The sequence below is a fragment of the Pteropus alecto genome, unplaced genomic scaffold (genome assembly GCF_000325575.1).
Source record: "Pteropus alecto unplaced genomic scaffold, ASM32557v1 scaffold7, whole genome shotgun sequence".
In the NCBI taxonomy this organism is placed as follows: Eukaryota; Metazoa; Chordata; class Mammalia; order Chiroptera; family Pteropodidae; genus Pteropus; species Pteropus alecto.
The window spans coordinates 45561222-45587708 of NW_006494614.1; the positions used below are offsets into that span (position 1 = coordinate 45561222).

The 26487-nt window shown below is 33.3% G+C and overlaps 1 protein-coding gene across 1 annotated transcript in view; it reads right to left on the reverse strand.

The window, feature by feature from the left end:
* RAB6A (RAB6A, member RAS oncogene family) overlaps positions 1 to 26487 on the reverse strand; it is a 59931-nt gene that overhangs the window by 28075 nt on the left and 5369 nt on the right. Inside the window, exons 2-4 of the mRNA XM_025042874.1 lie at positions 10928 to 10986; positions 1654 to 1707; positions 97 to 202 (exon numbers count right to left, since the gene is read on the reverse strand). Of these exons, the coding sequence (XP_024898642.1) occupies positions 97 to 202; positions 1654 to 1707; positions 10928 to 10986 (219 nt within the window). The remainder of the gene's footprint in view (positions 1 to 96; positions 203 to 1653; positions 1708 to 10927; positions 10987 to 26487) is intronic.

Below are 26487 nucleotides of genomic sequence, written 5' to 3' on the forward strand. Positions count from 1 at the left end.
CTTGACCTGCTGTGTCCCATAATTGCAATCGTACCTAACAACAAAATCAGTCAAACAAGCAAGAAAAATAAGGTCAACCCCTTGCAAAATACCTACTTGTGATATCGTAAACTACTACGGCTGCAGCAGAATCACGGATGTAACTGGGAATGAGGCTACGGAAACGTTCCTGACCCGCAGTATCCCACAGCTGCAGCCTGATCTGTGGGATGGGAAAAAATGAATAAAAAAAAAACAAAAAACAAAAAAACAAAACAAAACAAAACAAAAAAACAAAAAAATAAAAACAAAACTCATACTAAAAAGAAAAATGTTTTTTAAAGGGGGTGGGTGGGAGGGAGGTAAAAAGGCGACTCATGCAAAAGGTTGCAGGGATGTGAGGAATGAAAACACAAAACTTTCCTTTTTCAAAAGGGAGTACTATAAAAAACTTGCTTGCTCTGAAGGTATATGACTTAAAAATGGCAATGGGAAAGATTTCACAGAATCAGAAATACAGTTTCTTTTTTCCCCCCTCTCTATAACCTCTCTTTGAATCCTATGCTTTCTGGATAACAAAAAGTAGATTTTGTTGATATTCAAATAGTAAGCATAAAAGGGAAAAACAAAAGTAAGTGTCATGAGCAGCTCAAACTACCAGAATAAAGGAATTAATGCTTCTTTGAAAGCCTCTCTGAAGCTAAAAAGTGTCTCTTTTCTATTGGGTCCAGAATACTTTGAAACTGGTTCATGACTACTGTGCCTATGTTTCTCCCACACATCTATTCCCAGAACACTGTATGTAATCTAACAAAAAGGAGGAATATCTTTTTGCAATCCTACATAAAAATTTCTTTACTTTCTTACTTTTTCACATTTGAGGAAGAAAATCCTGAAAACAAACATTAGCATTAAGTTTTTACCATTATGAAGTTGTTTCCAAGATTCCATATTTTAAGAAATGGCATGCTACATATTAAACATAAAAGAGAACATCCCAAATAAAAAATCCACACACTTATAAGAAATAGTATTAAATATAAAATATTTTTGGGGGGCTATAGGTCTCAAAATATTGCATTTAAGATAGTCACTGTTTAGGTGATAGAAATTTCTTCAAGGGATAGTGGGCTAGAATACAGAATTTACATTGTACTGAAATGAAAGGGAGCATTCCAAAAGATGGAAGACAAAAATCCAACATATAAATACACATTACTTCTTTCTATTTAGTCACTTTGGTATACATATTCAGACAAATAAAACCTTGAAGTCCACAAATTGTGTCATATTCAAAAGAAATCTTTCTGAATACCTCAAGAGTGCTTTCAAAAGGTCTTTAGCAGCTCTAATTTTTTCATGAAAATATTCATTTAATTATCTCATAACTATCCGTTATCATTTTTCCAAATCAAGATGACAAATTTTGTTTAACAAGCCTAGGGCCTTCAGGGTTTTACAAACATCTTGGCTTTCTTTCCCCTTTGGATTTCACTTGTGGCTAAGAAGTCAGAGTGCTAAGTACTACTCACTCTATAATAATTTGTCTCAAGGCCTATAAACTAACTTTGGCAACTCTGCTATGTACTTCTTATAGTGACAATCCCTTGATTATAGCTTTGATCATATATCTTGGAGTACTGCAGAAAATTGCACACAGAAAACATTACTCACTGTTCGATCCTCCAAGTACATCGTTTTTGATAAAAAGTCAATACCAATTGTTGCCTGTAAACCAAAACAAAGAAGTTTAAAAATTTAATAATAGTTTAATGGTGGTTAAAATGGGAACTGTGATTGTGGAAGAAATGATGAATAAACACGTCACGGTCAAGCAAGAATGAACAAAATTTTCAGTGATAATTGCTTTCCCTTACTGAGCACTTGCTATGTATTAGATTCTTTTAAGCCCTGCATATGATCATCTCTAATCCTCATACATCTGTGCATGGCAGCTATTGTCATCCCTATTTTTCTCACTGTATAGATAATGGTATTGGGGTTCAGAGAAGTTAAATAACTTATTTTAAGGACACAAAGCTTCTGCTGTAGAGTTGCGAGTAAAAGTCGAGCTCCTTCCAATATGCTGATGTATATCAACCATTTTTTAAAAAGATTATTTTTGTTTTAGAGCAGTTTTAGGTTCACAGCAAAACTGAGAAAGTACAGAAACTTCCTATATACCCCTTATCTCCACATACACATCACGTCCCCTATTATCAACATCCCTGACTAGAGTGGTTCATTTTTTGCAACTGATGTACCTACATTAACATTTGATATATTTTTAAAGGTAGGTTTTATTTTCAAATTGTGGTAACATATGTATCATAAAACATGACATTTTAACCTTTAAGCGTATTATTTAGTGGTATTAATTACATTTCCAATGATGTATAACTGTCAACACTACTTCCAAAATCATTTCATCATCCCAAACAGAAACTCTATGCATTAAGCAGTAACATATTACAGTGTATGGATATACCTCAATTTGTTTATCCATTCATCTAATGATGGACACATGGGTTAGTTCCGGGTTTTAACTACTGTGAGTTCCTGTTTTCAATTCTTCTTGGTCTATACCTAGGAGTGGAATTGCTGGGACATATAATAATTCTATTTAACTTAAGTGAGGAAATATCAGACTTTCCACAGCAGATGCGCCATTTTAATTCCCATTAGCAATGCACGAGGGTTCACATTTTTCCACATCCTTGCCAACACTTGTTACTTTCCCTTTTTTATATAAAACAGCCCTCCTAGTAGGTATGAAGTGGAATCTTACTGTGGTTTTGATTTGCAGTTTTCTAATGATTAGTTATGCTGAGCATCTTTTTACATGCTTATTAGCTATCTGTATATCCTCTCTGAAGAAATGTCTATTCAAGTTCTTTGCCCATTTTAAAGTAATTTTTTCATTTTTGTTATTGATTTGTAGGAGTTCCTTATATAGTATCCCAGATATTAAACACTTATCAGATATGTAACTTTCAAATACTTCCTTCCATTCTGTAAGTTGGGCCTGCCATACCCTTATTAAAAATCCATTTTCAATAGATACATGAACTCTCAATTCTATTCCATTGGTCTATACATTTATCCTTGTGCAGGTGCCAGTATTTTAAATACTGTAGCTTTATATTAAAGTTTTGAAATTTGGAAGTGTGCCACCACTTCATTTTTCTTTTCCAAGACTGTTCTGGCTACTGCAAATTAGGATTGGTTCTTTCGTTTCTACAAAAATGGCAGCAGGAACTTTGATAGGAATTGCACTGGATCAGTAGATTGCTTTGTATTGACATCTCAATAAATATTAAGACTTCCAATCCATTTACCTAGAATGTCTCTCCATTTATATGTCTTCTTTAATTTTTTTGAGCAGTGTTTTATAGATTTCAGTCACACTGACTTTTATTTAAAGAAAGAAAAGAACGAGCGAGCAAGCAAGCAAGCAAGCTAGCTTCCTCCTTTACTTCAAACTATGTGAATATGTATTTCAAATATGTTTCTCAATTTAGAGCTTAAATACAACCTAAGTACTAATTCCATTTTATGATATTCCATCTCAGAATGTATATCCCACTCTGCTATGAGGTGAAATAATGGGTTTATAAACTTGAATTATTGTGCAAAAGCATCTAACTGACAAACTTGAGGAATGTATAGGAATGACGTATGGCTACATTTAAGAAATCTCATCAGTAGAATCTCATTTACTGAGAGTGGCAGAGGCAGCTAATTGCCTACACAAACACCCATCTTCCCCTTCTCCCTTAGTAACACATACATTTATTTAAATCCATACTTTTCCCATTAAAAGGACTATATTTTCCAGCCTTCTTGGAGCTTTAAAAAATGGAGCTGACTGAATTGGGAGGTGCACCCTTGGTTTTTTCCTGTTCCTTCTTCTTCCTGCCTAGACTGTGGATATCAGAGTTGGAGCTCCAGGAACCATTCAGTAACCATGAGGCTATCTTCAACATGAAAGTCATATATTAGACCTGGTTAAATAGAAAAGTTAAAGTAGTCTCATTCCCAGATGACCATGGAGCTGCCACACATACTGTGAATTACCTCTAGAATTAACATGAAAAGAAATTTCTCATGTCACTTATTCTTACTGTATATTTGTTAAAAACAATAAAAATTAATGGCTACAAACAGAAATTGGCATTTTCAGATCTCACAGCCAACACATGTTTTTAAAATTAGTACAGGCAGACTTCATGATAAAATAAATGTACGACAGTCCCTTCCTTCCACTGCACTATCCTAGTTTGGCATCATTTACACCACTGAATTCATAAAGATCAAAATTAACCTGAAAAATATAACCTGTTGCTGGTTTTCTTTTCAGTTAATTTTATTCCAAGCAGAGTTACTATGGTAAAGAAGTCAATCAGCCACAAGAATTAAACCAACAGTACGAAGAACAGAAAGAATGTCTGGGAAACTAAACAATATCAGCTATTTTAGCATTTTGAATGCTACTGATGTGGAACTATTTCAAATCTTCATAAAAGATGGATGAGACATTAATGCTGTCTCTTGCTCAGCTACTTTATGGAAATGCAGAAGACAGTAACTGCAGAAGAAACCAAAGGTTAGAGAATTCTCCCATGTATCTTAATTTACAGTTTCACATTATTTGAGTGTTGATTTAATTCATTGGTGGGTAGGGGAAGTATACTTTGTAAAAAATAAATTAAGTACTCTTACTGTGGGAACTCACAATTCAAGATTGAACAATGGCTTACCCAAATATACCAGTGTCAAGATAAGGATAACTTTACTTTAGATTATTTCTATTTGGATGCTCTCCATTTGGAATAGTGCTTATTTGCCCCAATAGCGATTTTATAAAATAGAAGCTTTAACTTAAAGAGGTTAGGAATGTATTTACTCACCACCACCTTTCTGGTCAAGTTCATTACAGTGCCTAAAACTCACTGTCTTATCTATGCCATCCTAAACTTACATTGTCAATTTAAAACAGTCTTTGAAATAAAAAATCCTCTAAATTCAAAGCAATTTCGAAGTTTACTCTGAGCAATACATTCTTTCTCAAATAATAATTCTACCCCATTGTGGAAATCTTTGAGTTTATTTATATTAAGTTGAACCACATAAAATTGTTGACATTCTATCATTTTGTCAGGCAGCATGAGTTTTTCGACTTTGTTCTTCTTCAATATTGTGTTGGCTATTCTGAGTCTTTTGCCTTTCCAGATAAACTTTAGAATCAGTTTGTTGAAATCCACAAAATTACTTGCTGGGATTTTTGATTGGGATTGCATTGAATCTAGAGATCAAGTTGAGAACGGATATCTTGACAATATTGAGTCTTCCTGTCCATGTACATGGACTATCTCTCCATTTAGTTCTTTGATATCCTTCATCAGAGTTTTATTGTTTTTCTCATACAGATCTTGTGCATATTTTGTTAGATTTATACCTAAGTATGTCATTTTGGGGGATGCTAATGTAATGTAAATGGTATTGTGTTTTCAATCTCAAATTTCACTTGCTCATTGTTAGTATACAGGAAAGCAACTGACTTTATATATTAAATAACCTTGTACCTATAATCTTGCTATAATTGTTTATTAGTTCCAGGAGGGTTTTTTTTTTTTGGTCAATTCTTTTGGATTTTCTATAAAGACGATCATGTCATCTGCAAACAAAGACAGTTTTATTTCTTCCTTTTCCCAATCTGTATACTTCCTACACAAATTTTTTTTCCTTATTAGAATAATAAGGACTTCCAGTACAATGTTGAAAAGTAGTGGCGAGAGGGGACATCCTTGCTTTGCTCCTGATCTTAATGGGGAAGCTTTGAGCTTCTCACCATTAAGTACAATGTTGGCTATAGTTTTGTTGTTTTTTTTTTTGGTAGATATTCTTTATTAAGTTGAGAAGTTCCCCTCTATATCTGGTTTACCGAGAGTTTTTATCATGAACAAGTGATGGATTTTTGTCAATTATTTTTTGTGTCTATTAATAGGATCAACTTAGGACTCTGAACCCCACATATTTATCCCCAAGATTCTAAAATTATCAAACAAGAATACCCATGTAGATATTTGGATTTAGAGCTTTCTATAAGGTTCAAAGGCTGTGAGATAAGAAAGGGCCTAACAATTTCAAGAAACAGCAAGGTTACTGCACCTGAACATCTGAGAATGAGGGCAAAAGCAGAGATGAGATAACAAAAGTAGTGAGGTAATGAGGACGACAGGGTCTTAACAGGCTAATGCTATTCAAATAATCTAAGCACGAGTGCTAGTCCTAACTGTCACCAATCCCAACTGTTACCAGTCCATGGTAAGGTTAAGTACAGAAATTGAGGAATAAGCACTTACAATCTTTTATATTAATCAACATCCAAGCACAACAACTCAACTTTTATGTTTTTTTCCCTCATTTTTATAATAATTCAAATTTATTAAAATATAGCACTTATTGGTAAAATATATAACATAGTGGGAGGAAAAACTGTGATGGCTTTACTTTGAATAAGATGGACTATTAAAAAGAATGACCTGATATTACTCTATTTTAAACAACAGTTTTATAGATATAATTCACATACCATACAATTCACAATTTAAAGTGCACAATTCAATGGTTTTTACTATATTCACAGAATTATACAACCAACACCACAATCAATTTTAAAACATTTTCATCAATGACTTTCAATTTATAAGAGAATCATTCTGGCTATTGTGTTGAAATTAACCTAACGGTGCACAAGGGAAACAGAGAGATCATTCAAGAGGCTATTATTGGTAACTTGGACCAGTGCGATTTTAGTATGGCTGAGAGATGTGGAAAAATTTAGATAATAATTTGAAAAGCAGAGTCAATAGGATTTGCTGATAGACCAGGAGTGGAATATGCAATAGAGAGGAACTGAGTGACACCAAGGTAACCTGAGCTTGCTAAAAGCTTGGTGTTAACTGCAATAAGAAAGACTATAGGAAAAGCAGGTTTGAGGGGGAATAGTAAGAGCTCAGTTTTAAAAATATCAAATTTGAGAAGCCAACTGATATCTAAATGGAGATGTCAGGTAGGCAGTTGAATATATGAATCTGGAACTGAGAAGAAAGAGGTCCAGGCTAAATATATAAATTTAAGAAATATTAACATTTTGGGAATCATTATACACAGGATTTAAAGCCATGAGACTTTGCATTAGGTCACTAGGGAGTGAGTATTGACTCAAGACTGAGCCCTGAAGCAACCAACATTTACAGACTGGGGAGGAAAAGGAAGAACTCGCAAAATAAAGTGAAAAAGAGAAGCCAGAAATGTAGGAGAACTTGCAAAATAAAATGAAAAAGAAGCCAGAAATGTAGGAGAGAAACGAGTCAGCCGTATCCTGAAAGTCAAATGAAAAGTTTTAAGAAGTCTTATTAAACCATATTAAATGATGCTTACAGGTCAAGGAAGATGAGTACTGAGAAATGACCACTACATTTACCAACATGAAGTTCATTGGTATAATATTGTAATATAATAAGAAATATATATTTTGAACTTCATTCCAGAGTCCCGTCCAAAGGTCCATAAGTGATAAGAGTGAAAAGAGCATCTTTTAATATTTGGTTTTTGACCTCAGCCCCTGAAAAAGGCAATAAAGACGAAAGGAGAGTTTTTTGTTATTTATGCAACCTTTTTGACCACACATGATTTTACATTATTAAGGCAACTTTTAGAAAGCCCCTAAGGATCAAGAAACCAATCAAGCAATTAGAGATTTGGAACTTTCAGCCCCACTTATGACCCCCAGGGAGGGGAGAGGAGCTAGAAATTGAGTTCAATCACCAATAGCCAATAACTAAATCATCCATATCTCATGAACTCTCCATAAAAAACCCTAAGGGAAGAAGTTTGGAGAGTGATGCACCCTAAATTCCATGGGGACAGAAACTCCTACGCTCGGGACCCTTCTGGATCTCACTCTATGTACCTCTTCATTAACTATTCATCTGCATCCTTTATTATAGACTTCATAACAAATTGGTATACATAGGTGTTTCTGAGTTCTGTAACTGTTCAAGCAAATTATCGAACCCAAGGAAGGGGTCTTGAGAACCCCCAATTTAAAGTCAGTCGGTCAGAAGTATAGGATTTTCTGTGTCAACATTAGAGTTGCTTAAAATGTTGACAAGTTAGAACAGAGATGAATATTATACAACAAGTGCTAAGGTTTTCAAAAAGAGAAGTGAAACAATCAACATTTTTCTAAATGGTAAATGACGATAATCCCAAAAGAATAGAGCATTTTTCCAAAAAGAAAAGGTTTGTCCAAATTTCTACAATTTGTCCTAAACCACCCAATTCCTAAATAGCAGAACTAAGATGTAAATAAAGATTTTTCTATTGTTTTAGCTCATTATATGGCATTACCAGAGAAAAAATACCCAAGTTTTTCAAGTGTTTAAATCTGAAGGCATATACCTGAAATAAATATTTCAAATACGGGAAAATATATACCAATAGGAGGACAGGATTCAGATTTCGAATTTACCCTAAAAGCTTTCAGAAAAATAAAAATAGTTTGATAAAATAATTGAGACAATGGCAGTTAACAACTATGAAAATTATCCATTCTTTTAATCAAACTAAGTTGATATACTAGTAAGATAAAACAATTGAAATCAAGTTTTTATACTAACTACACAGTAATACACATGTAAAATAGGTAAAGGGGCCATTTTATTTTTTATTTTAACAAGAACGTTTCAAAAAGTTAATACAGAAAAAAATCTGCAAATGCTTGGGGTCTCAGGGAAAATACCTGGTTTTAAGATTACTAATTTACTCTTTTTAGCTATTCTTTGATTTGTTTTATAATTAAGCAGTTTAAACTAAAATACATATATATAACTTAGATATACATAAAACTTAGACATATATATAACTGGGAGCAGACATCCTTACGTTGTTCCGGATTTTATGCTTTCTCTTTAAGATCAGGAACAAAATAAATATGTTAGCTGTAAGTTTTCCATAGATGCCTCTTATTATGTTTAGGAAGTTCCTTTATACTTCTAGTTTGTTAAAAGCTACAGAATTTTGTCAAATGCTTTCTCTGTGCCTACTGAAATGATCATGTGATTTTGTCCTTTATTCTATTCATATAGTGTATTACATTTGTTTGTATGTTGAACCAACTTGCAATCCTGGTACTAACCCACCAATTCTACTTGGTAAAAGGTATATAATCCTTTTTACACATTGCCAGATTCAGTTTGGTAATAATTTTGTTGAGGAGTGTTGTGTTTATATTCATAAAGGATATTAGTCTGTAGTCTGATTCATGTCTTTGGGTATCAGAGTAATGCTGACCTCATAGAATGAACGAGTTGGGAAGTGTTCTCTCCTATGTTTTTTTAGAAGTTTTTTTAAGTTTTGGTGTTGTTCTTTAAACGCTTCATAGAATTGACCAGTGAAGCCATCTAGTCCTGGGATTTTCTTTGTGGGAAGTTTCGGATCACTAATTCTATCTAATCATGATACATTAAAATTTTCTACTTGAGTTTGTATCTTTCTTGGAATTTTCCATTTCATCTAGGTTATCTAGTTTGTTGACATAATTGTTCATTCTATTCCTTTATAATCCTCTGTATTCCTGTATGATTGGTAGTAATGTCTCTTTCACTTCTAGTTTTAGTAATTTCTCCCCTTGATTAGTTTAACTAAAGGTTTGTTGATTTTTGTTGATCCTTTCAAGAACCTCTTTTGGTTTCATTGAATTTCTTTACTGTTCTATCATATATTTCTAATCTTCATTAGTTTCTGAATTAAAGCATGCCTTTATTTTCTGTATTTTTAATTTTTTTTTTTTTGCTTTGACACCTGGGGCATTGCTGACGGTGGAGGGATTAGCCCTCCCAGGGTTTGCAAATTCCAAGATAGTAAACTTGGCTGTGAGAGCGCCTTTCAAATGCAAACCAACCAATTCAGAGCCCACATTTAACTATCTCAGGTATCACAAGTTCAAGATCAAAATTCCCCAGCCCTAATCATCCCAGGGCCAGATATCAGACAACTAGGAAAACCTTCTACAACCTAGAGCCCCACTGAAATTATTCAAACTATGTAATCCTAAATTTGCTTACCTGGTCTCATCCATCCTTCCCACAGAAACCACAATGAAGGCTCTTGCCCACTTTTTCCATTTCTCGTCCCCTCCCCCTCCTAACCCACACAAGTGCTTCCCCAAGTGCCTCCATCCCAAGGCATAGTATCCCCCGGCTAACAAACGATCTTTTTCAACGGCAGTAATCTCATCTGTTGGCCTCACTGTACCTGAATAATAAAACCTACATTTAAAAAGTTTCTTCCATTTTGCTTTAGGTCTAGTTTACTTTTCTTTTTCTAGTTTCTTAAAGTATAAAGTTAAATTATTGATTTAATGTCTTTCTTCTCTTTACAGCATTGCTTAAACTGTATCCCCTAAATTTTGGGATGTTGGGTTTTCTTTGTCACTTTTCTTAAAGTATTTTCTAATTTCTCTTGTGATTTTGTCTTTGACCCATTGGTTATTTAGAAATGTGTTTTTATTTTATTTTTTATTTAGAAATGTGTTGTTTAATTTCCACATTTGTGATTTCCCAAATCTCCTTATTCTTGACTTTAAGTATAGATCAAAATGTCAGAGAACCATATACTTGGAAAAATCTCTATAAGAGAGTATCTACAATCACCCCTACTTCTATCCCAGATGGTATTATTAATAATTTTTCAATAGACTTTGGAAGAGATAAGGAAATCAAGTGAAAAACTTGAGGACTATGAGCAAAATCAGTTATACTTCCAGATTACAGAAAGTGCTTTTATATCTATGACTGCATGTAAATAAATGAATGTTTTAAGAAGCCCCTGAATATTACTTATAAAAGAGACAACTAGTAAGTTTGCAAAAACAAAATACCTGATAGGTGTTGTCAAAACTGTCATACATGAATCTGGTGATCAAGGATGTCTTTCCAACTGAAATGAAAAAAAAAAAAAAATTCACTCAGTTAACACATTACATTGGGTTCTCAAGGAATTCTTTTACAGAGAACTGCAATTACATTCAATGGGAAATACCTGTAATAGTTCTACTAACAATAATGAAGAAACAATAACCCCAAGTTTGTTGAAATGCCTTTTTCTAATAATAGAGAATAATCTCTCAAATTAAGAGCACAAGTAGAGAGTATTTATTTAGTTAAGAGTTGAGGGAAATAAAAAGATAGAGGAAAACGATCAATTATGCTGACATCTCTAATTCAAAAAAGCTGATATTCATTGGGACCCTAACAAAAATAATTAGAATTAGACCATGAAACAATTATAGTTTACTTCCTGGACAATAACTGGGGGAAACTGAGGTTTAGGTCCACTTAATTCAATGAATCAAAGTATAATCCCTGGGAAAATAAAGGCTAAAGATAGGAGGGGTTGTCTCGGAAGCTAAGTAGGGTCGGGCCTGGTTAGTACTTGGATGGGAGACCACCTAGGAAGACCAGGTGCTGTAGGCTTAAAAAATAAAAAAAAAAATAAGAGACTGTAAGCTGACAAGGTCCTTGCAATCTGTGATTTTTATTTGCTTAACAAATAAAAAAATAATGAAATAAATAATTATTAAAAATGATAGGAGGGGTATGAGGGCTGCAAGAACTAGATTAAGAGTGAGAAAGAAGTGACATGGAAAACTATTTTGAAACTCATCTCAGGATCAGATCGTCATCAACTGAGGAATGAATAAACAAAATATGGTATATCTGTACAACGCAATATTATTCTGCCATAAAATGGAACGAAGTACTGACAGATGCCACGATAAGGATGAATTTTGAAACACTACACTAAGTGAAAGAGGTCAGTAGCAAAAGACCACATAAGATATGATCTCATTTATATGAATTGTCTAGAACAGGTAAATACAGAGACAGAAAGATTAGTGGTTGCTTAAGGATGCGGGGAGGGCAGGGGGAATTGGGTGGTGATGGTGGTTAAGGGATGTGGAGATTCTTTTGGACATGATGAAATTATCCTAAAACTATGTGATAATGGTTGCGCACTAAACGATACTGAATTTTACCCTTTAAAAAGGTGAATTGTATAATATGTGATTTTATCTCAATAAAGCTATTAAAAATGTATGGTGGTGACGGTTGTACAAAAACGTGAATGTACTTAATGTCACTGAAACTGTACACTTGGAAATAGTTAAAATTGTAAATTTTGTTATGTATATTTTACCACATTAAAAAAAAAACCTATCAAAAACATGATGGGGGATTTTTAAAAAATCTAATATTGGATCACTAAAGATAACTAAAAGAAATGCCTAAAAAAAAAAAAAAAAAAAAAGACGGGGTGCTGATTATTAAAAGTTAGAGAAATTAATTATTGGGCCTCTAGAAGATCAAGGTTTATTAATTTAGGAGATAATTTCTATAAGTGGTAAAGTAATCCCTCACATAATATACTCAGAAATCAAGAATATTTAGGATTAAAAAAATATAAGACTAGTGTTTACATAACATAAAAGAAGTTTTGATTATTCTACAACCTATCTATATTAAAGTCTATGAACTGCTTCATAATTCTTGGTCACTTATACTGGTCAGATAATACTGAAACAGACCAACTAGATATTTACATTTTCTAACTTTTTCCCACAAAAATAAGCCAGTACACAAGATTATTGTGTGATAATAGTAGCTCAAGTCAGATGTTATGATTTTAGTAACAGAGTTAAGCAAAAATAAACAAACAAATAACCCAAAATAACCCAAAACCTGAAAAACAAAAAACCCACTATCTGTAGTCACTATTCCGTCATGGTAATGAAGACAGCTGGTAATGAAGACAGCTGAAAAAGGCACCGAGGGACCAAACAAAAAGCTCACATGCAAGCAAAACTCACTGCAATATCATATCCAAGATGTCTCACCTAGGTGATGCAATTCTATAGCAAAACAGAGAACCAAGTAAACCAAGCTAGTGCTACTTTAAATGTAGCTAACCCAGGTAACAACGGCAAAGTTTAGTAAAATAGCCTTTCCCTAAAGAAGTAAATTGAATATTGTTTCTCCAAAAGTAAAAACAAGCAAGCAAAACTTCAACTACACTTGTACAATCAAATTAAAAAATGAGGAGAATGAGTGGTTGTATAGATTATTTGTTAAAGTAAGTAATTTCACATCTACGGCTCAAAAGTTTTTAATAAAGCCACTTCATTCCTTTACAATAATATTTGTTAAAGGCATTAGAGCTATAGTATATGTTTCCAGAATGATGGAGACAACCAAAGTAAAAAACAAAAAAAATATTTACCTACGTAAGAGACGAAGACAGAAAAAATATTCGTATAAAGATAAAGACCCCATGGCTACTCTTAAAGATAAATAACAAGTAAACAAATATTTTAACACTTGTGACTACTATTTATTTCTTACTTCATTCCGAAACTACTAAGAGCTAAGGAACACGGAGGTTGGGGGATGAAAATGAAAATCAAAAATGAGTAAGGCCCTGACCACAACAGAGTTTCCAATCCACTGAAAAAGACTAACATACACGGGTACAAGAGTGAACATGAGAAGAAACCACTGTGCAAAGCACGTAGCTTCTATACTGCCAGAAGTATTCTTCTTCAACTTATAGAACATTCCATGATTCCCCAGTATCCACAGGGCAAAGTTAAAAATCCTTAGCAGGCATTCAAGGACCCTTACAATCAAACTTGAGCCTAGCCTTCTGGTGTCATTCCCTATCCTTGCCAAACATAAACTTTATTTGACAATGATGGAAAGCTATTATTTATTATTTGAGCATAACATGTACCTTGAGCCTCTCAGATATTGCTCATGTAACCTAATTTTGTGGAATTTTTCTTTCCTGGTTACATTATGAACTTATAAATTCAGAATCAGATATGGTTCTGCCTGAAGGAAAGGAAAACTAAATTAACTTTCAAAATTACTTTCGGCCTAAGATTGTATTTCTATCGGTATTTTAGATGGCAGCAGGGCTTTTATTTTATTCCTACAACAAAGTCAACATCCATCCATGAATTTATCTTAAAAATAGAGATGAGTCAGAAATAATTTGTATCCTCAAAGAACAGTCCAGTAGCAAGTTCAAAATAAGTACTAACATGAGACTCATTTTACATTATTAACATTATTCAAAAACTTTAAGTCTAAGTGTAAAAATTAACATAAGGAAAAGCTTGATCCATTTTATCTTATGTGGAAAAATAAGAAAAACTGGTAATATAACATATCTCAAATAATCTTGTTAGTGCATTTATTTACTGTTTACCTCCCCAACTTACAAAGGGTAAGATGCAGAACAGAAACATCATCTATCTTTGCTCATGGATCTATTACTCAGTGCCAGGCTCTGACTGGCACTAAATAAACAATGAAAAAAGAACTTTAACAAGTAGACAGCATTCACTACTAAGGCAGTCCAGAGTCTGGCACACAGCCTTGCATTCTTGGAAAAATGAAAGTAGATATAGTCTCATAGGTAAATACTTATAATAAACCTCAGGAAATTGAGGTTTTAAAACCAGAAAGCATTGTCTATGGCCATGCTACCCTGAACAAGCCCGATCCCGTCTGATAACGGAAGCTAAGCAGGGTCGGGCTTGGTTAGTACTTGGATGGGAGATCATCTAAGACCAAGTGCTGTACGTGTAAAAAATGAAATAAGGGATTGTAAACTGACAAGGTCCTTGCAATCTGTGAAGTCAACCAAGGGTTGCCTCGCCTAAAAATAAAATAATAAAATAAAATAAACAAAACCAGAAAGCCAATTTACAAATTTATAGTAAGAAATAACTTTCATAAGTATGGGAATATGACTACCAAATTTTCTCATTCAGACTATACACTTATGACTTGTATGCTTTTCTATATGCTGTACTTCAATAAAGTTTTCCTTATTAAAAAATCTAAATCGTTTGAAACAATGACATCTCATAGTTTTATACATACAACTAAAATACACATAGTAAGTAAAGTCACGAGTTAAGAGTTCTAAGATCCTTGCATTGTCCACAATGGAAAAGGAATCAACTATCTGTAGAGTTTTATAAGTCATGGCTGTATGCTACAACTTCTACGGCAACCACTAAATAAAAGGAAAAAAAATGTATAACTTCCCAATAAAGTAATAAATATGAAATGATTTTTAAAAGACGATGAATTCAAATAATACAAAAAGAGAAAGAGAACTGTCCAGGGCAAAAAGAAAGCACATTAAGAAGACAGTAGATTTATTTTAAATCCAAATACAGTCATGTGCTACCTAATAACATTTTGGTCAAAGATGATCGCATATAGCAGTGGTCCCATGAGATTACTATAATAAAGATGAAAAATTCCTATCGCCTAGTGACACTGTAACCATCCTAATGCAGTAGTGCAACACATCACTCATGTGTTTGTGGTCACGCTGGTATAAATAAACCTTCTGCATTGCCAAGTTGTATAAGAGTATAGCACACACGATTACGTTCAGTACATAATAGCTGATAATGATAATAAATGACTGTTACTGGTTTATGTATTTATTATACCACACTTTTTATTGTTTTCAAAAGAGTGTACTCTTTTGACTTATAAAAAATTTGCTGTAAAACAGTATGCCATGTTAAGGTTGGCAGCAGCCTCATACATCTCACATTTATCCATACCACTTAATTGGTTTATGTAATATAATATAAATCATCAAGAAGTTCTGACAAAAGAAAGCTTATACTGAGACAAGACCAACTAAAATTAGCAAACAAGAATAGTTAATTATCAACAAATATGATTCCATAGAACACAAAATAAGATCTAATGAGTACTGTAGGTATATACCCGGTTCTGCCTGAGCACTCCTAGGCTCTTCTAAGAAATTAGCTTTCTATTTAAAAAAGGAAAATATTCTCCAAGTGATTTCATAACCCACTTTAAAATTTCTACAACCTTTTCAGCCAGGAAATTCTCCCATATATCTTACGTAAATTCACTATGTTTCATGATTTGGCATAAACATTTTAGTCTTCTTCAAATCTTACAATTACAAAGTAGCTATTCTATTTTCTATAGGATATCATTACAAATCTAATGACTTCTTTCAGTTTTACTTTTCCCCTTTAGGTGAGACTAAAAAATTCTCATCTGAATATAACATTTTAATTCCATGATTAAAGGAACCTGATTTTCCTTGTATATAAACAGCATTTTGAAATAATTCTGATAACTCAGTAGCAGAGTAAGATAATCATTAACGAATTTTATCAAAGCCATTGAACTTACCAAAAACTAATTTTCTCATCCATCTATTCTTAACTGTAAACTACATGTATTGAGAATTCTGTCATATAAATTACAAAGTCCAGTACTGTGAAATACCTGAGAACTACTTACCTTAACTAACAGATTTAATCCATGTACCTCAACTTTCTGGAAGTGATTACAGTTTTTTCACTCTTATGGTTTGAGGAAAACTTAAGTATACTATTCTTTCTGCACATATTCTACCTATACAAAATTTACTGAGGAAATGTAATATAGTTTAGTGTTTTTGCACTGGAGCTCTAGAATCAGATAGCTGAATTGAAATTCCAGCTTGACCACTTACTAATCATATATAATTAGGACAAGTTACTTAACCTCTCTGTGCCTCCATTTCCTCATGGTAAAATGGGAGTAATTTTAGTACCTATCTTATAGAACTGTTTTAACTTTTTATTTAGAAATAGTTTTAAGCTCACAGAAGTTACAAAAATAGTACAAAGAATTCCAGTATACCTTTTATTCAACCTCCTTTAACGATAACATCCCATAACACAATTATCAAAACTTTGAAATTAAAAATAATACAATGCAATTAATTAAACTACAGAACTTTGGGGTTTCACCAGTTTTTCTACTAAATGTCCTTTTTCTGTCCCAAGAGCCAACCCAGGATCCCACATTTAGTTGTCATGCCTCCTTAGTCTCTTCTCATATGTAATATTTCTTGTCTTTCCTTGTTTTCATGACCTTGATACTTTCGAAGAATACTGGTCAGTTGTGTTGTTTTGTTTTGTATAATGTCCCTCAATTTAGATTCGTGTTTTCTCCTTAGATTTAAGTAATGCATTTTTGGCAAAACTATCACGGAACTAATGTATCTTTCTCAGGTTAACAGGGTGTACATAATGTCATATTCATGTCTTAATCCTAATGATGCTAACCTTGATCACTTGGTCATAGCGATCGCTACAGAGTTTCTCTACCATAAACTTAGTTTTCCTCTTTTTAAAAATGTCTTCTCAAAATTTTGCCCACTAATTTTAGCGTTCATCAAATTGATCTTGCCTGCAGTAAATATTACTGTGGTATTCCACAGGGAATTCTTTTGTAGTAAAGAGGACTTCTATTTACTTATTTTTAATGTTATTTATTTACTTAAGCATGGATTCATGGATATCTTAATTCTGAGTTATCCAATATCATCACATTTGTTTGTTGCTCAAATTATTCCAATTTTCCCTATTGAGAGCTTTCACACTGGCTTCTATGCCCTTTTAACATGCTCCCACCCTTTCTTAAACACTTCCTTGATTTCTGATGTCAGAAGATGCTTCAGGATTATTTTGTTATTTTTCCCACCCCAGCCCTGAAGTCAATCACTTCTCCAAGGAGCTAGCAGAGTTTGTTTTAAGAAATTAGTTACATTGTAAAGTACTTATGACATTCACTCACAAAATTAAGGTAGTTTGACTATTCAAAAAATTGAGTTGGACAGGAAATACACATTATCCATCACAGTTGTCAGGAGCACATGAAGTTTTATATTTGGTTGCAAAGGAACATTAAGCACTGTATTAGTTTGCTAGAGCTACTACAATAAAATACCTCAAACTGAATAGTTTAAACAACAGAAATTTATTGTCTCACAGTTCTGGAGGCTACAAATCCAAAATCAACATACTGACAGAGGTTCCTTCTGAGGGCTGTAAGAAGAATCTTTTCTGAGATTCTTCCCTAGCTTCTGGTAGTTTGCTGGCAATCCTTTGCATTCCTTGGTGTAAGAAACATCACTCTGATTTCTGCTCTGATGTTCACATGGCATTCTCTCTGCATACATTTATGTCCAATTTCCCCTTTTACAAGGACACCAGTCATACTATACAGGGGCCCATCCTACCCTAGTATGACCTCATCTTAACTTATTGTATCTGTGGTACTAGAGGTTAAACTTCAACATATGAATTTGAGAAGGATACAACTCAACCCACAACAAAGCAAAAATGTAAAAATTCTGAAAAATCGTCATCACAATATTTAAAATATCAGATTGAGATTGAAATAACTACTTAGACTGTTCTACATAAAAGACTGTAATTATCACAAGATCAGAGATTTTGAAAATAAATGTACGTTTTGGAGAGGAAAATAAGTTCAACCGAAGAATTCTGAGAGTACAAAAGGAATGCTTTATTTAAAACTAAACATACTCAGGAAGCATTTGAGATCTTGCTCTCTGGCATATGTCATCGGTTTGGCTCAAATAAACTCTCATGAAAATTAAAAACCAAACCAAACAAAAACACTACTAAATAATTTCAATTTCAATTTCTGAAAGCTCTGTATTAAATAGGTAGAAATATGTGAGAGGGTGCTGACAGTAAGTCTCTCTATAGAGCACCATTTATGCAGGCCACACTACATGGTGGCAGGAGGTGGCGAGGGGAGATTATTTTCATTTTACATATGAGGAAACTGAGGCATATAGAGGTTAAAGTGAACTCTTTAAGAGCACATAATTTATAACGTGGCAGAGCATCAACCATAGTTCAGTTTTCCTAACTCCTGCTCCAGGACTTTTCCCAGTATCACATAACTATAATAGCTTCATAGGCCAAAGGAAAAGAAATGTTCCACATTAGACAACTTGATAAACAAATATAAAAGGTTTATAAATAAGCAGTAACTTTAGTAGTCATCTAGTTTTTTCCTATTAATGTCAATATGATGATGCTTCTGTAACCTTCCTAAAGAAGAGAGAGAAAACCTATTTATTCAGCTTCCTAATAACTGGACAGAGTCAGTATTTTATGGTCACCTATGTGAAGGACACTATGCTAGACACTAAAAACAGAGATCTAAAAGACCAAAGAGTAGATTTTGTGCAGCTTTAAATATCATCAAAGAGATATCTTTAGTCCAGATGTGGGCTAAAATCAATCTAATTCTCTGAGAGATCGCATTCTCTATTTCCTTATTATAATCAACTTAATTCACCTTGATTATGTACATAATTTAAGGTGCACATGCATAAATTTCTGAAGGGATATTCTTCAATTTTAAGACAAGGGTTAAGGCTAGATAAATGATTAATTAGCCACATAAGACTACTGAAATTAAAATGAATTAAAATGAAAATTTAGAAATCAGTTCTCCAGTCGCAGCAGCCATCACCATAATAAACAGCACAAATACAGAACAATTCTCTCACTGCAGAAAGTTCAAATGGATAGCAATGATCTAGAGATCCTGAAATACTAAATCTCAAAAATATGTAATGGAAAGTATCCCAAAATAAAAGCCTCTGTGGGCAACTATGTCCATGAGTGTCAGGAATATACCAATAAGAAGGTCCTCATATTTTAGCAGTTATAACAAAATATTTGCAATTACAGTATATATGGGACTGCTTCAAACCACTTTAGTGCAGGGTAGAGGTTGGTGGGTAGGGGGGATATGTGCTATTGATGAAACAAGTCATGAATTGATAATTATTGAAGTTGAGCAACAGTTTTGGGGGTTCAAGATGCTATTCTCTGTATTTCTTTATGTTTAAAAGTTTCCATAACAAAGAGGTTAAATAATATTTTAAAAACCCAGAAATGTATTTGGTTAAGTCACAAACTCAGTTTTCGAATGTACCATTTATACTTACTGTCTACTTTTGAATCTTTCTGGACAATCCAAAACTATATTGAAACTGCTTTTTAAAAATTACTGATTACTCCCTGATAAATCCAATGACCTTTACTGAATCATCATTTTCTTCAACTTGAGCCACTGACTCTTCAGCTTCATCCCAGACTCAGCATATCCAACCTTTCTCCTCCCAAGTTAGGCTTTTTCGTTTTGTTTTATTGTTTTTCCTTTAATTATCCTCTAATATGTGTAGTTATTATCATGAGCAATCTCAAGGTCTTTTTGAAATTAAGTAGGGTAAAAATAATAAATCATTTACTTATCCAAAATATTTAGTAAGCTCCTGCTTTATGCCAAGCACTGTGCAATGTGCTTAAAATACAGCTACGAATAAGAAATTCATAAACATTGCCCTTGTGGAACTTACAAATCAAACAGAACACAGAAATTTTAATATATAAATAATTACAAGTATATTAAAGGCAGCAGGGAGAAATACACAGTGCTGAGAGCATAAAGAATTTTGGGGACCTAAACTACACTGCGGAAGTCAGCAAACGCTTCTTTGAAGAAGTGACTTGAAGCTGAAACTTAAAGGATAAGCTAAAGTTAACCAGACAAAGAGGAAGAGGAGTATATAACAAGATGGAGACCAGTGAAGATTTACAACAGGGAAAAAAGGCCAGTATGGCTGAAAAAGAGAGACGTGGTAGTTCAAGTTAAGGATGGACAGCTGGAGAGGAGCCATATAATGTAGCGTGGGCTATGTAGATCATTTGGAAAGATTTTAGATTTTATTCTAAAAGTGATTAAAAAAATACAATGGTAGAGTTTTCTTAGTTTAAAAATAATTTAAACTATACATATCGTAAAAATTTACCATTTCAACCATTTTAAGTGTATAATTCAGTGGTATTAAGTACATTCACAATGTTTTTGTTTTTAACAGAAGGAATTAACTTTGATTTTTATAAAGTTCACTCTGATATCAATGTAGATGGATTGAAGGGGAGGTCTGAAAATACAGGCTAGAAGGTACAGAGCAATGTAAAATATTTAAAGCTACCTCAATGCTCCCTGCTAGACTGTAGGCAGTAAGAAAAGAGAGATTACATCTGACTTGTTAACAACTATATCCTTGGCTCTAAGCCAGGCACAAGGTGGGCATCTGTTAAATGGATATACTAAGAATCTATGATTCTTAAAATAGAAGCTTTAAAAAGTAAAGAAATGTTTTGTATAGCATGTAACACCTTAATGATATTTTAAAAAACTTTAAAAATATCTGCCCAACAATAACAGGTAAAGATGAATACTATGCATAAGGTTAGAGATAAAGAGTAGAAGCCAGACTATGAAAGGCTTTAACTAAGGCAGAAAAGTTTGGACTTCATCTCAAAGAGAAGTCTACATGGGGTGTCTAGCTAGGCAAGGTTTTATACAATCTCACAAATGCAGGACAGAATAAGAGCGATGCTTACTTATTATCACTTAATTTTAAAAAATCACTCAACATAATTAAGGCACATATAACAAACTTATAGGTAACAAACATCATGCTCAATGGGGAAAAGCTAAAAGTATTTTCTCCTTAAGATCAGGAACAAAACAAGGATGTCCACTTTCACCACTTTCATTCAACACAATATTGGAAGTTCTAGCCACAGCAATTAGACAAGAAATAAAAGTTGTCCAAATTGGAAAAAAGAGTAAGACTGTGATTATTTGCAGATAACATGATTCTATATACAGAGAACCCTAAAGATTCTACCAAAATACTATTAGAACTTATAAATGAATTCAGTAAAGTAGCAGGATACAAAATTAATATTCAGAACTTGGTTGCATTTTTATATACCAATAACAAACTATCAAAGAGAAATTAAGTAGATAAACCCATTTAAAATTGCATAAAAAAGTAAAATACTTAGGGATAAATTTAACCAAGGATGTAAAAGACCTGTTTTGAAAATTTTAAGACACTAAAGATACAAATAAATGGAAGCATATACCATGCTCATGGGTAGGAAGAAATAACATTATTAAAACGTCCATACTACTCAAAGCAATCTATAAATTAATGCAATCTCTATCAAATTACCAATAGCATTTTTCATAGAACTAGAACAAATAATCCTAACACTTACATGGAACCATAAAGACCTCAAATAGACACAGCAAACTTGAGAAAGAAGAATGAAGTCAGAGGTATCATGTTACCTGGTAATTAAACTATACTACAAGGCTACAGTAATCAAAACAGCAGAATAAAAACAGACACATAGATCAACAGAACAGAATAGAGAGCCCACAAGTAAAATCATGCCTATATGGTCAATTAATCTATGACAAAGGAGGCAAGAATATATAATGAGATAAAGATAGTCTCGTCAATAAATAGTACCGGGAAAACTAGACAGATACATGCAAAAAGTAAAAAGTAAAACTAGACCACTTTCTTACACCAAATACAAGAATAAACTCAAAATTGATTAAAGACTTAAAAGAAAGACCCCAAATCATAAAACTCCTAGAAGAAAACATTGGCAGTAAACTCTTCGACATTGCTCTTAGTAATATTTTTCTTTGAATCTATCTCCTCAGGCAAGGGAAACAAAAGAAAAAATAAACGGCAGTGCATCGAACTAAAAAGTGTTTGCACAGTGAAGGAAACCATCAACAAAAGGACAACCTACTGAATGGGAGAAGATAATTCACCAGTGGTACATTAGATACGAGGTTAATATTCAAAATTGATAAAGAATTCATATAACTTAAAATAAAGTCCCATTAAAAAATGGATGGGGGTATGGGGAGAAGTAGATGAGGAAAAAAGGGTCAAACATACGGTGACAGAAAGAAATCTAACTGTGGCTGGAGAACACACAATGCAATATATATATATATGCCTTAGTGTTGAATTGTATACCTGAAACTTACTGGATTTCGTCAACCAATGTCACCATTAAAGAAATTTTAATTAAAAAAAAAAGAAAAAGAAAAAAGAAAAATGCTGGCCCTAGAAATAAAAACAGGATCTTGGACCCACTCTTTTAAAAAAAATAGGCAAAAGATCTGAATAGACATTTCTCCAAAGAGGACATACAGAGATAGCCAATGGACATATGAAAAGATGTTCCATGTCACTTTTCATCAGAGAAATGCAAATTAAAACCACAATGAGGTATCATCTCACACCTGTCAGAATGTCTATCATCAATAAATTAACAAGTGTTGCCAAAGATGTAGAGAAAAAGGAACCCTTGTGCATTGTTGGTAGGACTGCAAATTGGTGCAGCCACTATAGAAAACAGTATGGAGGTTCCTCAAAAAATTAAAAATAGAACTACCTTATCATCCAGCAATTCCACTCTGGGTATTTGTCTGAAAAAATCCAAAACACTAATTCAAAAAGATATGCATCCCTATGTTCATTGCAATATTATTTACAATAGCCAAGATATGCAAACTACCTAAGTGTCTATCAACAGACAAATGGATAAAGAATATGTGGTACATACATACATAAAATGGAATATTACTAGGCTATAAAAAAAAAAGAATGAAATCTTACCATTTGCGACAATATGGATGGACCTAGAGGGTATTATACTATCAGAAATAAGTCAGAGAAAAGAAAAACATCCTATGATTTCATTTATATGCAGAATCTAAGACAAAATAAACAAAAAACCGAACAGAAACAGACGCACAGATACAGAGAACTGATAGTTGCTAGATAGGGGTGTTGCAGAGCTGGTTAAAAAAGGTGAAGGATTAAGATGTATAAGTTAGCAGTTACAAAACAGTCACGAGGATGTAAAGTACAATATAGGGAATAGAGTAAATAAACTTGTAATGACTATGTATGGTGCCAGGTGGGTACTAGAGACTTACCTAGAGAGATCACTTGGTAAGTTATACAAATGTCACACGATTGTGCTATACACCTGAAACTAATATAATATTAAATGTCAACTGTAATTGGAAGCTAAAAATTTTAAACTAAAAAAAATAAACTGATAATGGGAAAAGCTGAGGAATAATCAAATTAGTGCCAGAGAACCCCCAAATGGCTTGGGAACTGGCACCACACGTACATCTAGAAATAAGGGTAAAGGTGGTACTACAAATGAAAAGAATGGATAAAAGTCTGTTTAAAAACTAGACTGATATTCTCTCACATCCCTTCCCCTATTCCACACAGCCAGGTCCCTTTCCCACCTTATCAGAAGACTGGAAGATTATGATATAAGAAAGGAAAACAAAGGGTTTCTGGACTGGGCAATACAAGGTACAAGTGAGGGTTAGGGTACAAACAGTATTAAAAACAAAGAAATTAAATCTACTTACTCTATATTATCTTCAAACACTCTCTCCATTCACTTCCAAGCAAGCTGGAACCAAGCTTATCCTCTCCAGCAAGACACTGAATAATTCTTCTTTAGGAAATCTGACCAGCAAAAAGACTTTAAAGACCTTAAATCAAAGACTCCCCAGAAAGAACTCAGCCAAAGACTCTTACAAAGAAGCCCCATAAACCTACTACGCAAGAGCTTCAAGTCAAATTTTAGTACTCAACTCTTAAATAGAAGCAGAGAGCCAAGAAATACTAGTTTTTTGAGGGCATCAAACAAGAAACAGGTGAAAAGCAATTTACAGAAAAAAAACTGTATTGGGAAGAAAGTCATATATCCCATTAATATCCTCAAATAATGAGAAGATACTGATATCAAAAAGATGCTACAGTCAAGGAAAACAGATGAGCTCTTTGAAACTAAAATGACAACAGAAATAAAACTTAACAGGATCTCAATGGGCCTCTCTTAATTGACCCATGCCAAAGAAACTGTAGCCTCGAACCATTGCCCAGCCCCCCACCTGTGGGCTGTGATCACTGAAGCAGGTTGTACAGTCTGAATAAGAAGAAAAACACTTAATAGGTTGGAAGAAAGAAAATCTTCTTAGAATTAAACATAAAGAAATGAAAAAGAGGCTAGATAAGACAAAATTAGAGGATCAATCCAGAAGTCTAAAAAAGTTCCAGAAAGAACTAAAAATGGAGAAGTTATTGTTCTAGTTAAGAAAATTTCCTGAAATTTAAGAACTTAAGTTTCCAGTATGAAAGGACTTATATACCAATTACTCAGCACATAAAGTGAAAATAGACATATCATTACAAAAGATCAAAAGACCAAGTCATAATGGCAACACTAGAATCTACAAGGCAATACATTGTCTTCAAACTTCTGGAGGAGGAATACATCCAAACTAGAATTCTAACCACCGCCAAACTTCCAGTGTGAGGATTGTACGAATACATTTTTCAGATATACAAGGCCTCAAAAACTTCCTTCCATCTTCCCTTTATTAGGAAGCTTCTTACTGGAATATATGTTCAATGTGATGAAGGAGTAAACCAAGAAGAAAAAATGCTTACCTAAAAAACAAGGAATCCATTCAACACAAGAGAAGGAAATCTTCAAAATGACGGTAAAGGTACATAACCGGGTTGACAGCTGTACACTAACATGGAGGGTAGCTAGTACAAATTAGAATAGGTCAAAAGTTCTGGGAGATATGTCCCAAAGAGATCAAACTGAGAAAAAAACCTGATCCATTCTTATATACTAAGGCAATTTACACTGTTGGTAAAGAGTTTGGGGGTAAATGAATGATATGGGTATAAATTAAGCAAAAGAAAAATGCCGAGAAAAATAGTGACATGAGGAAAAGATATACAAGGGTACAATAATCAGTTACTTGCCAGTTCAGTTGTGACTATCACTTACCTATTAATAATGTAAAGATTAAATACTGATCTAACCAAAATGGATGGTTATCTATAGAGAACGGGGAAAACAACACTGCTAGGTTAGTATTACCATATCAGAAAAGAGCTTAGTAAATTTAAGTAAACTGTCCAAGGTCACCGTAAACATTGGGGTCAGGATTAGAACCACAGCCTAAGTGTCTCTGGAGCTGTCTTTATCACTATATACTGTCTCCTCAAGAAGAAAAGCTTTAAATATACCATGAAAATAGATTTGAGATTTCAGAATAGGAAAGTTTGATATTAAAAATTACAAAATGTGTTTTCCTGGAGATATATGATGAAGTAACTTAAGAGTGGTCCGGTTTAACTGTCATAGCCAAGAACAGCCTAAGGAGATCTAACAACGAAATCATATGTAGTATTCTAGGTGGGATTCTGGAACAGAAAAAAGATATTAGATAAAACTAAAGAAATCTAAATAAAATGTGGACTTTGTTTTGGTTCATTAATTGTGACAAATGGACATGTGAGATGTTAGTGAAGAAACTGGGTATAGGGTATATGGGAACTCTCTGTTTTATCTTTGCAATTTTTCTGTAAATCTAAAACTATTCTAAAACAAAAATTTTATTTTAAAAAATAGAATGGGAAAGCTCTCTGTATCAATATAAAAAAATCTCTATGATATAGTATTAAGCAAAAAAAACAAGGTGCAGAATAAAGTCTGATTCACCTTATGTAAGGGAGAATAAGAAATTATATATTTGCTTGTGTCTGCATAAATCA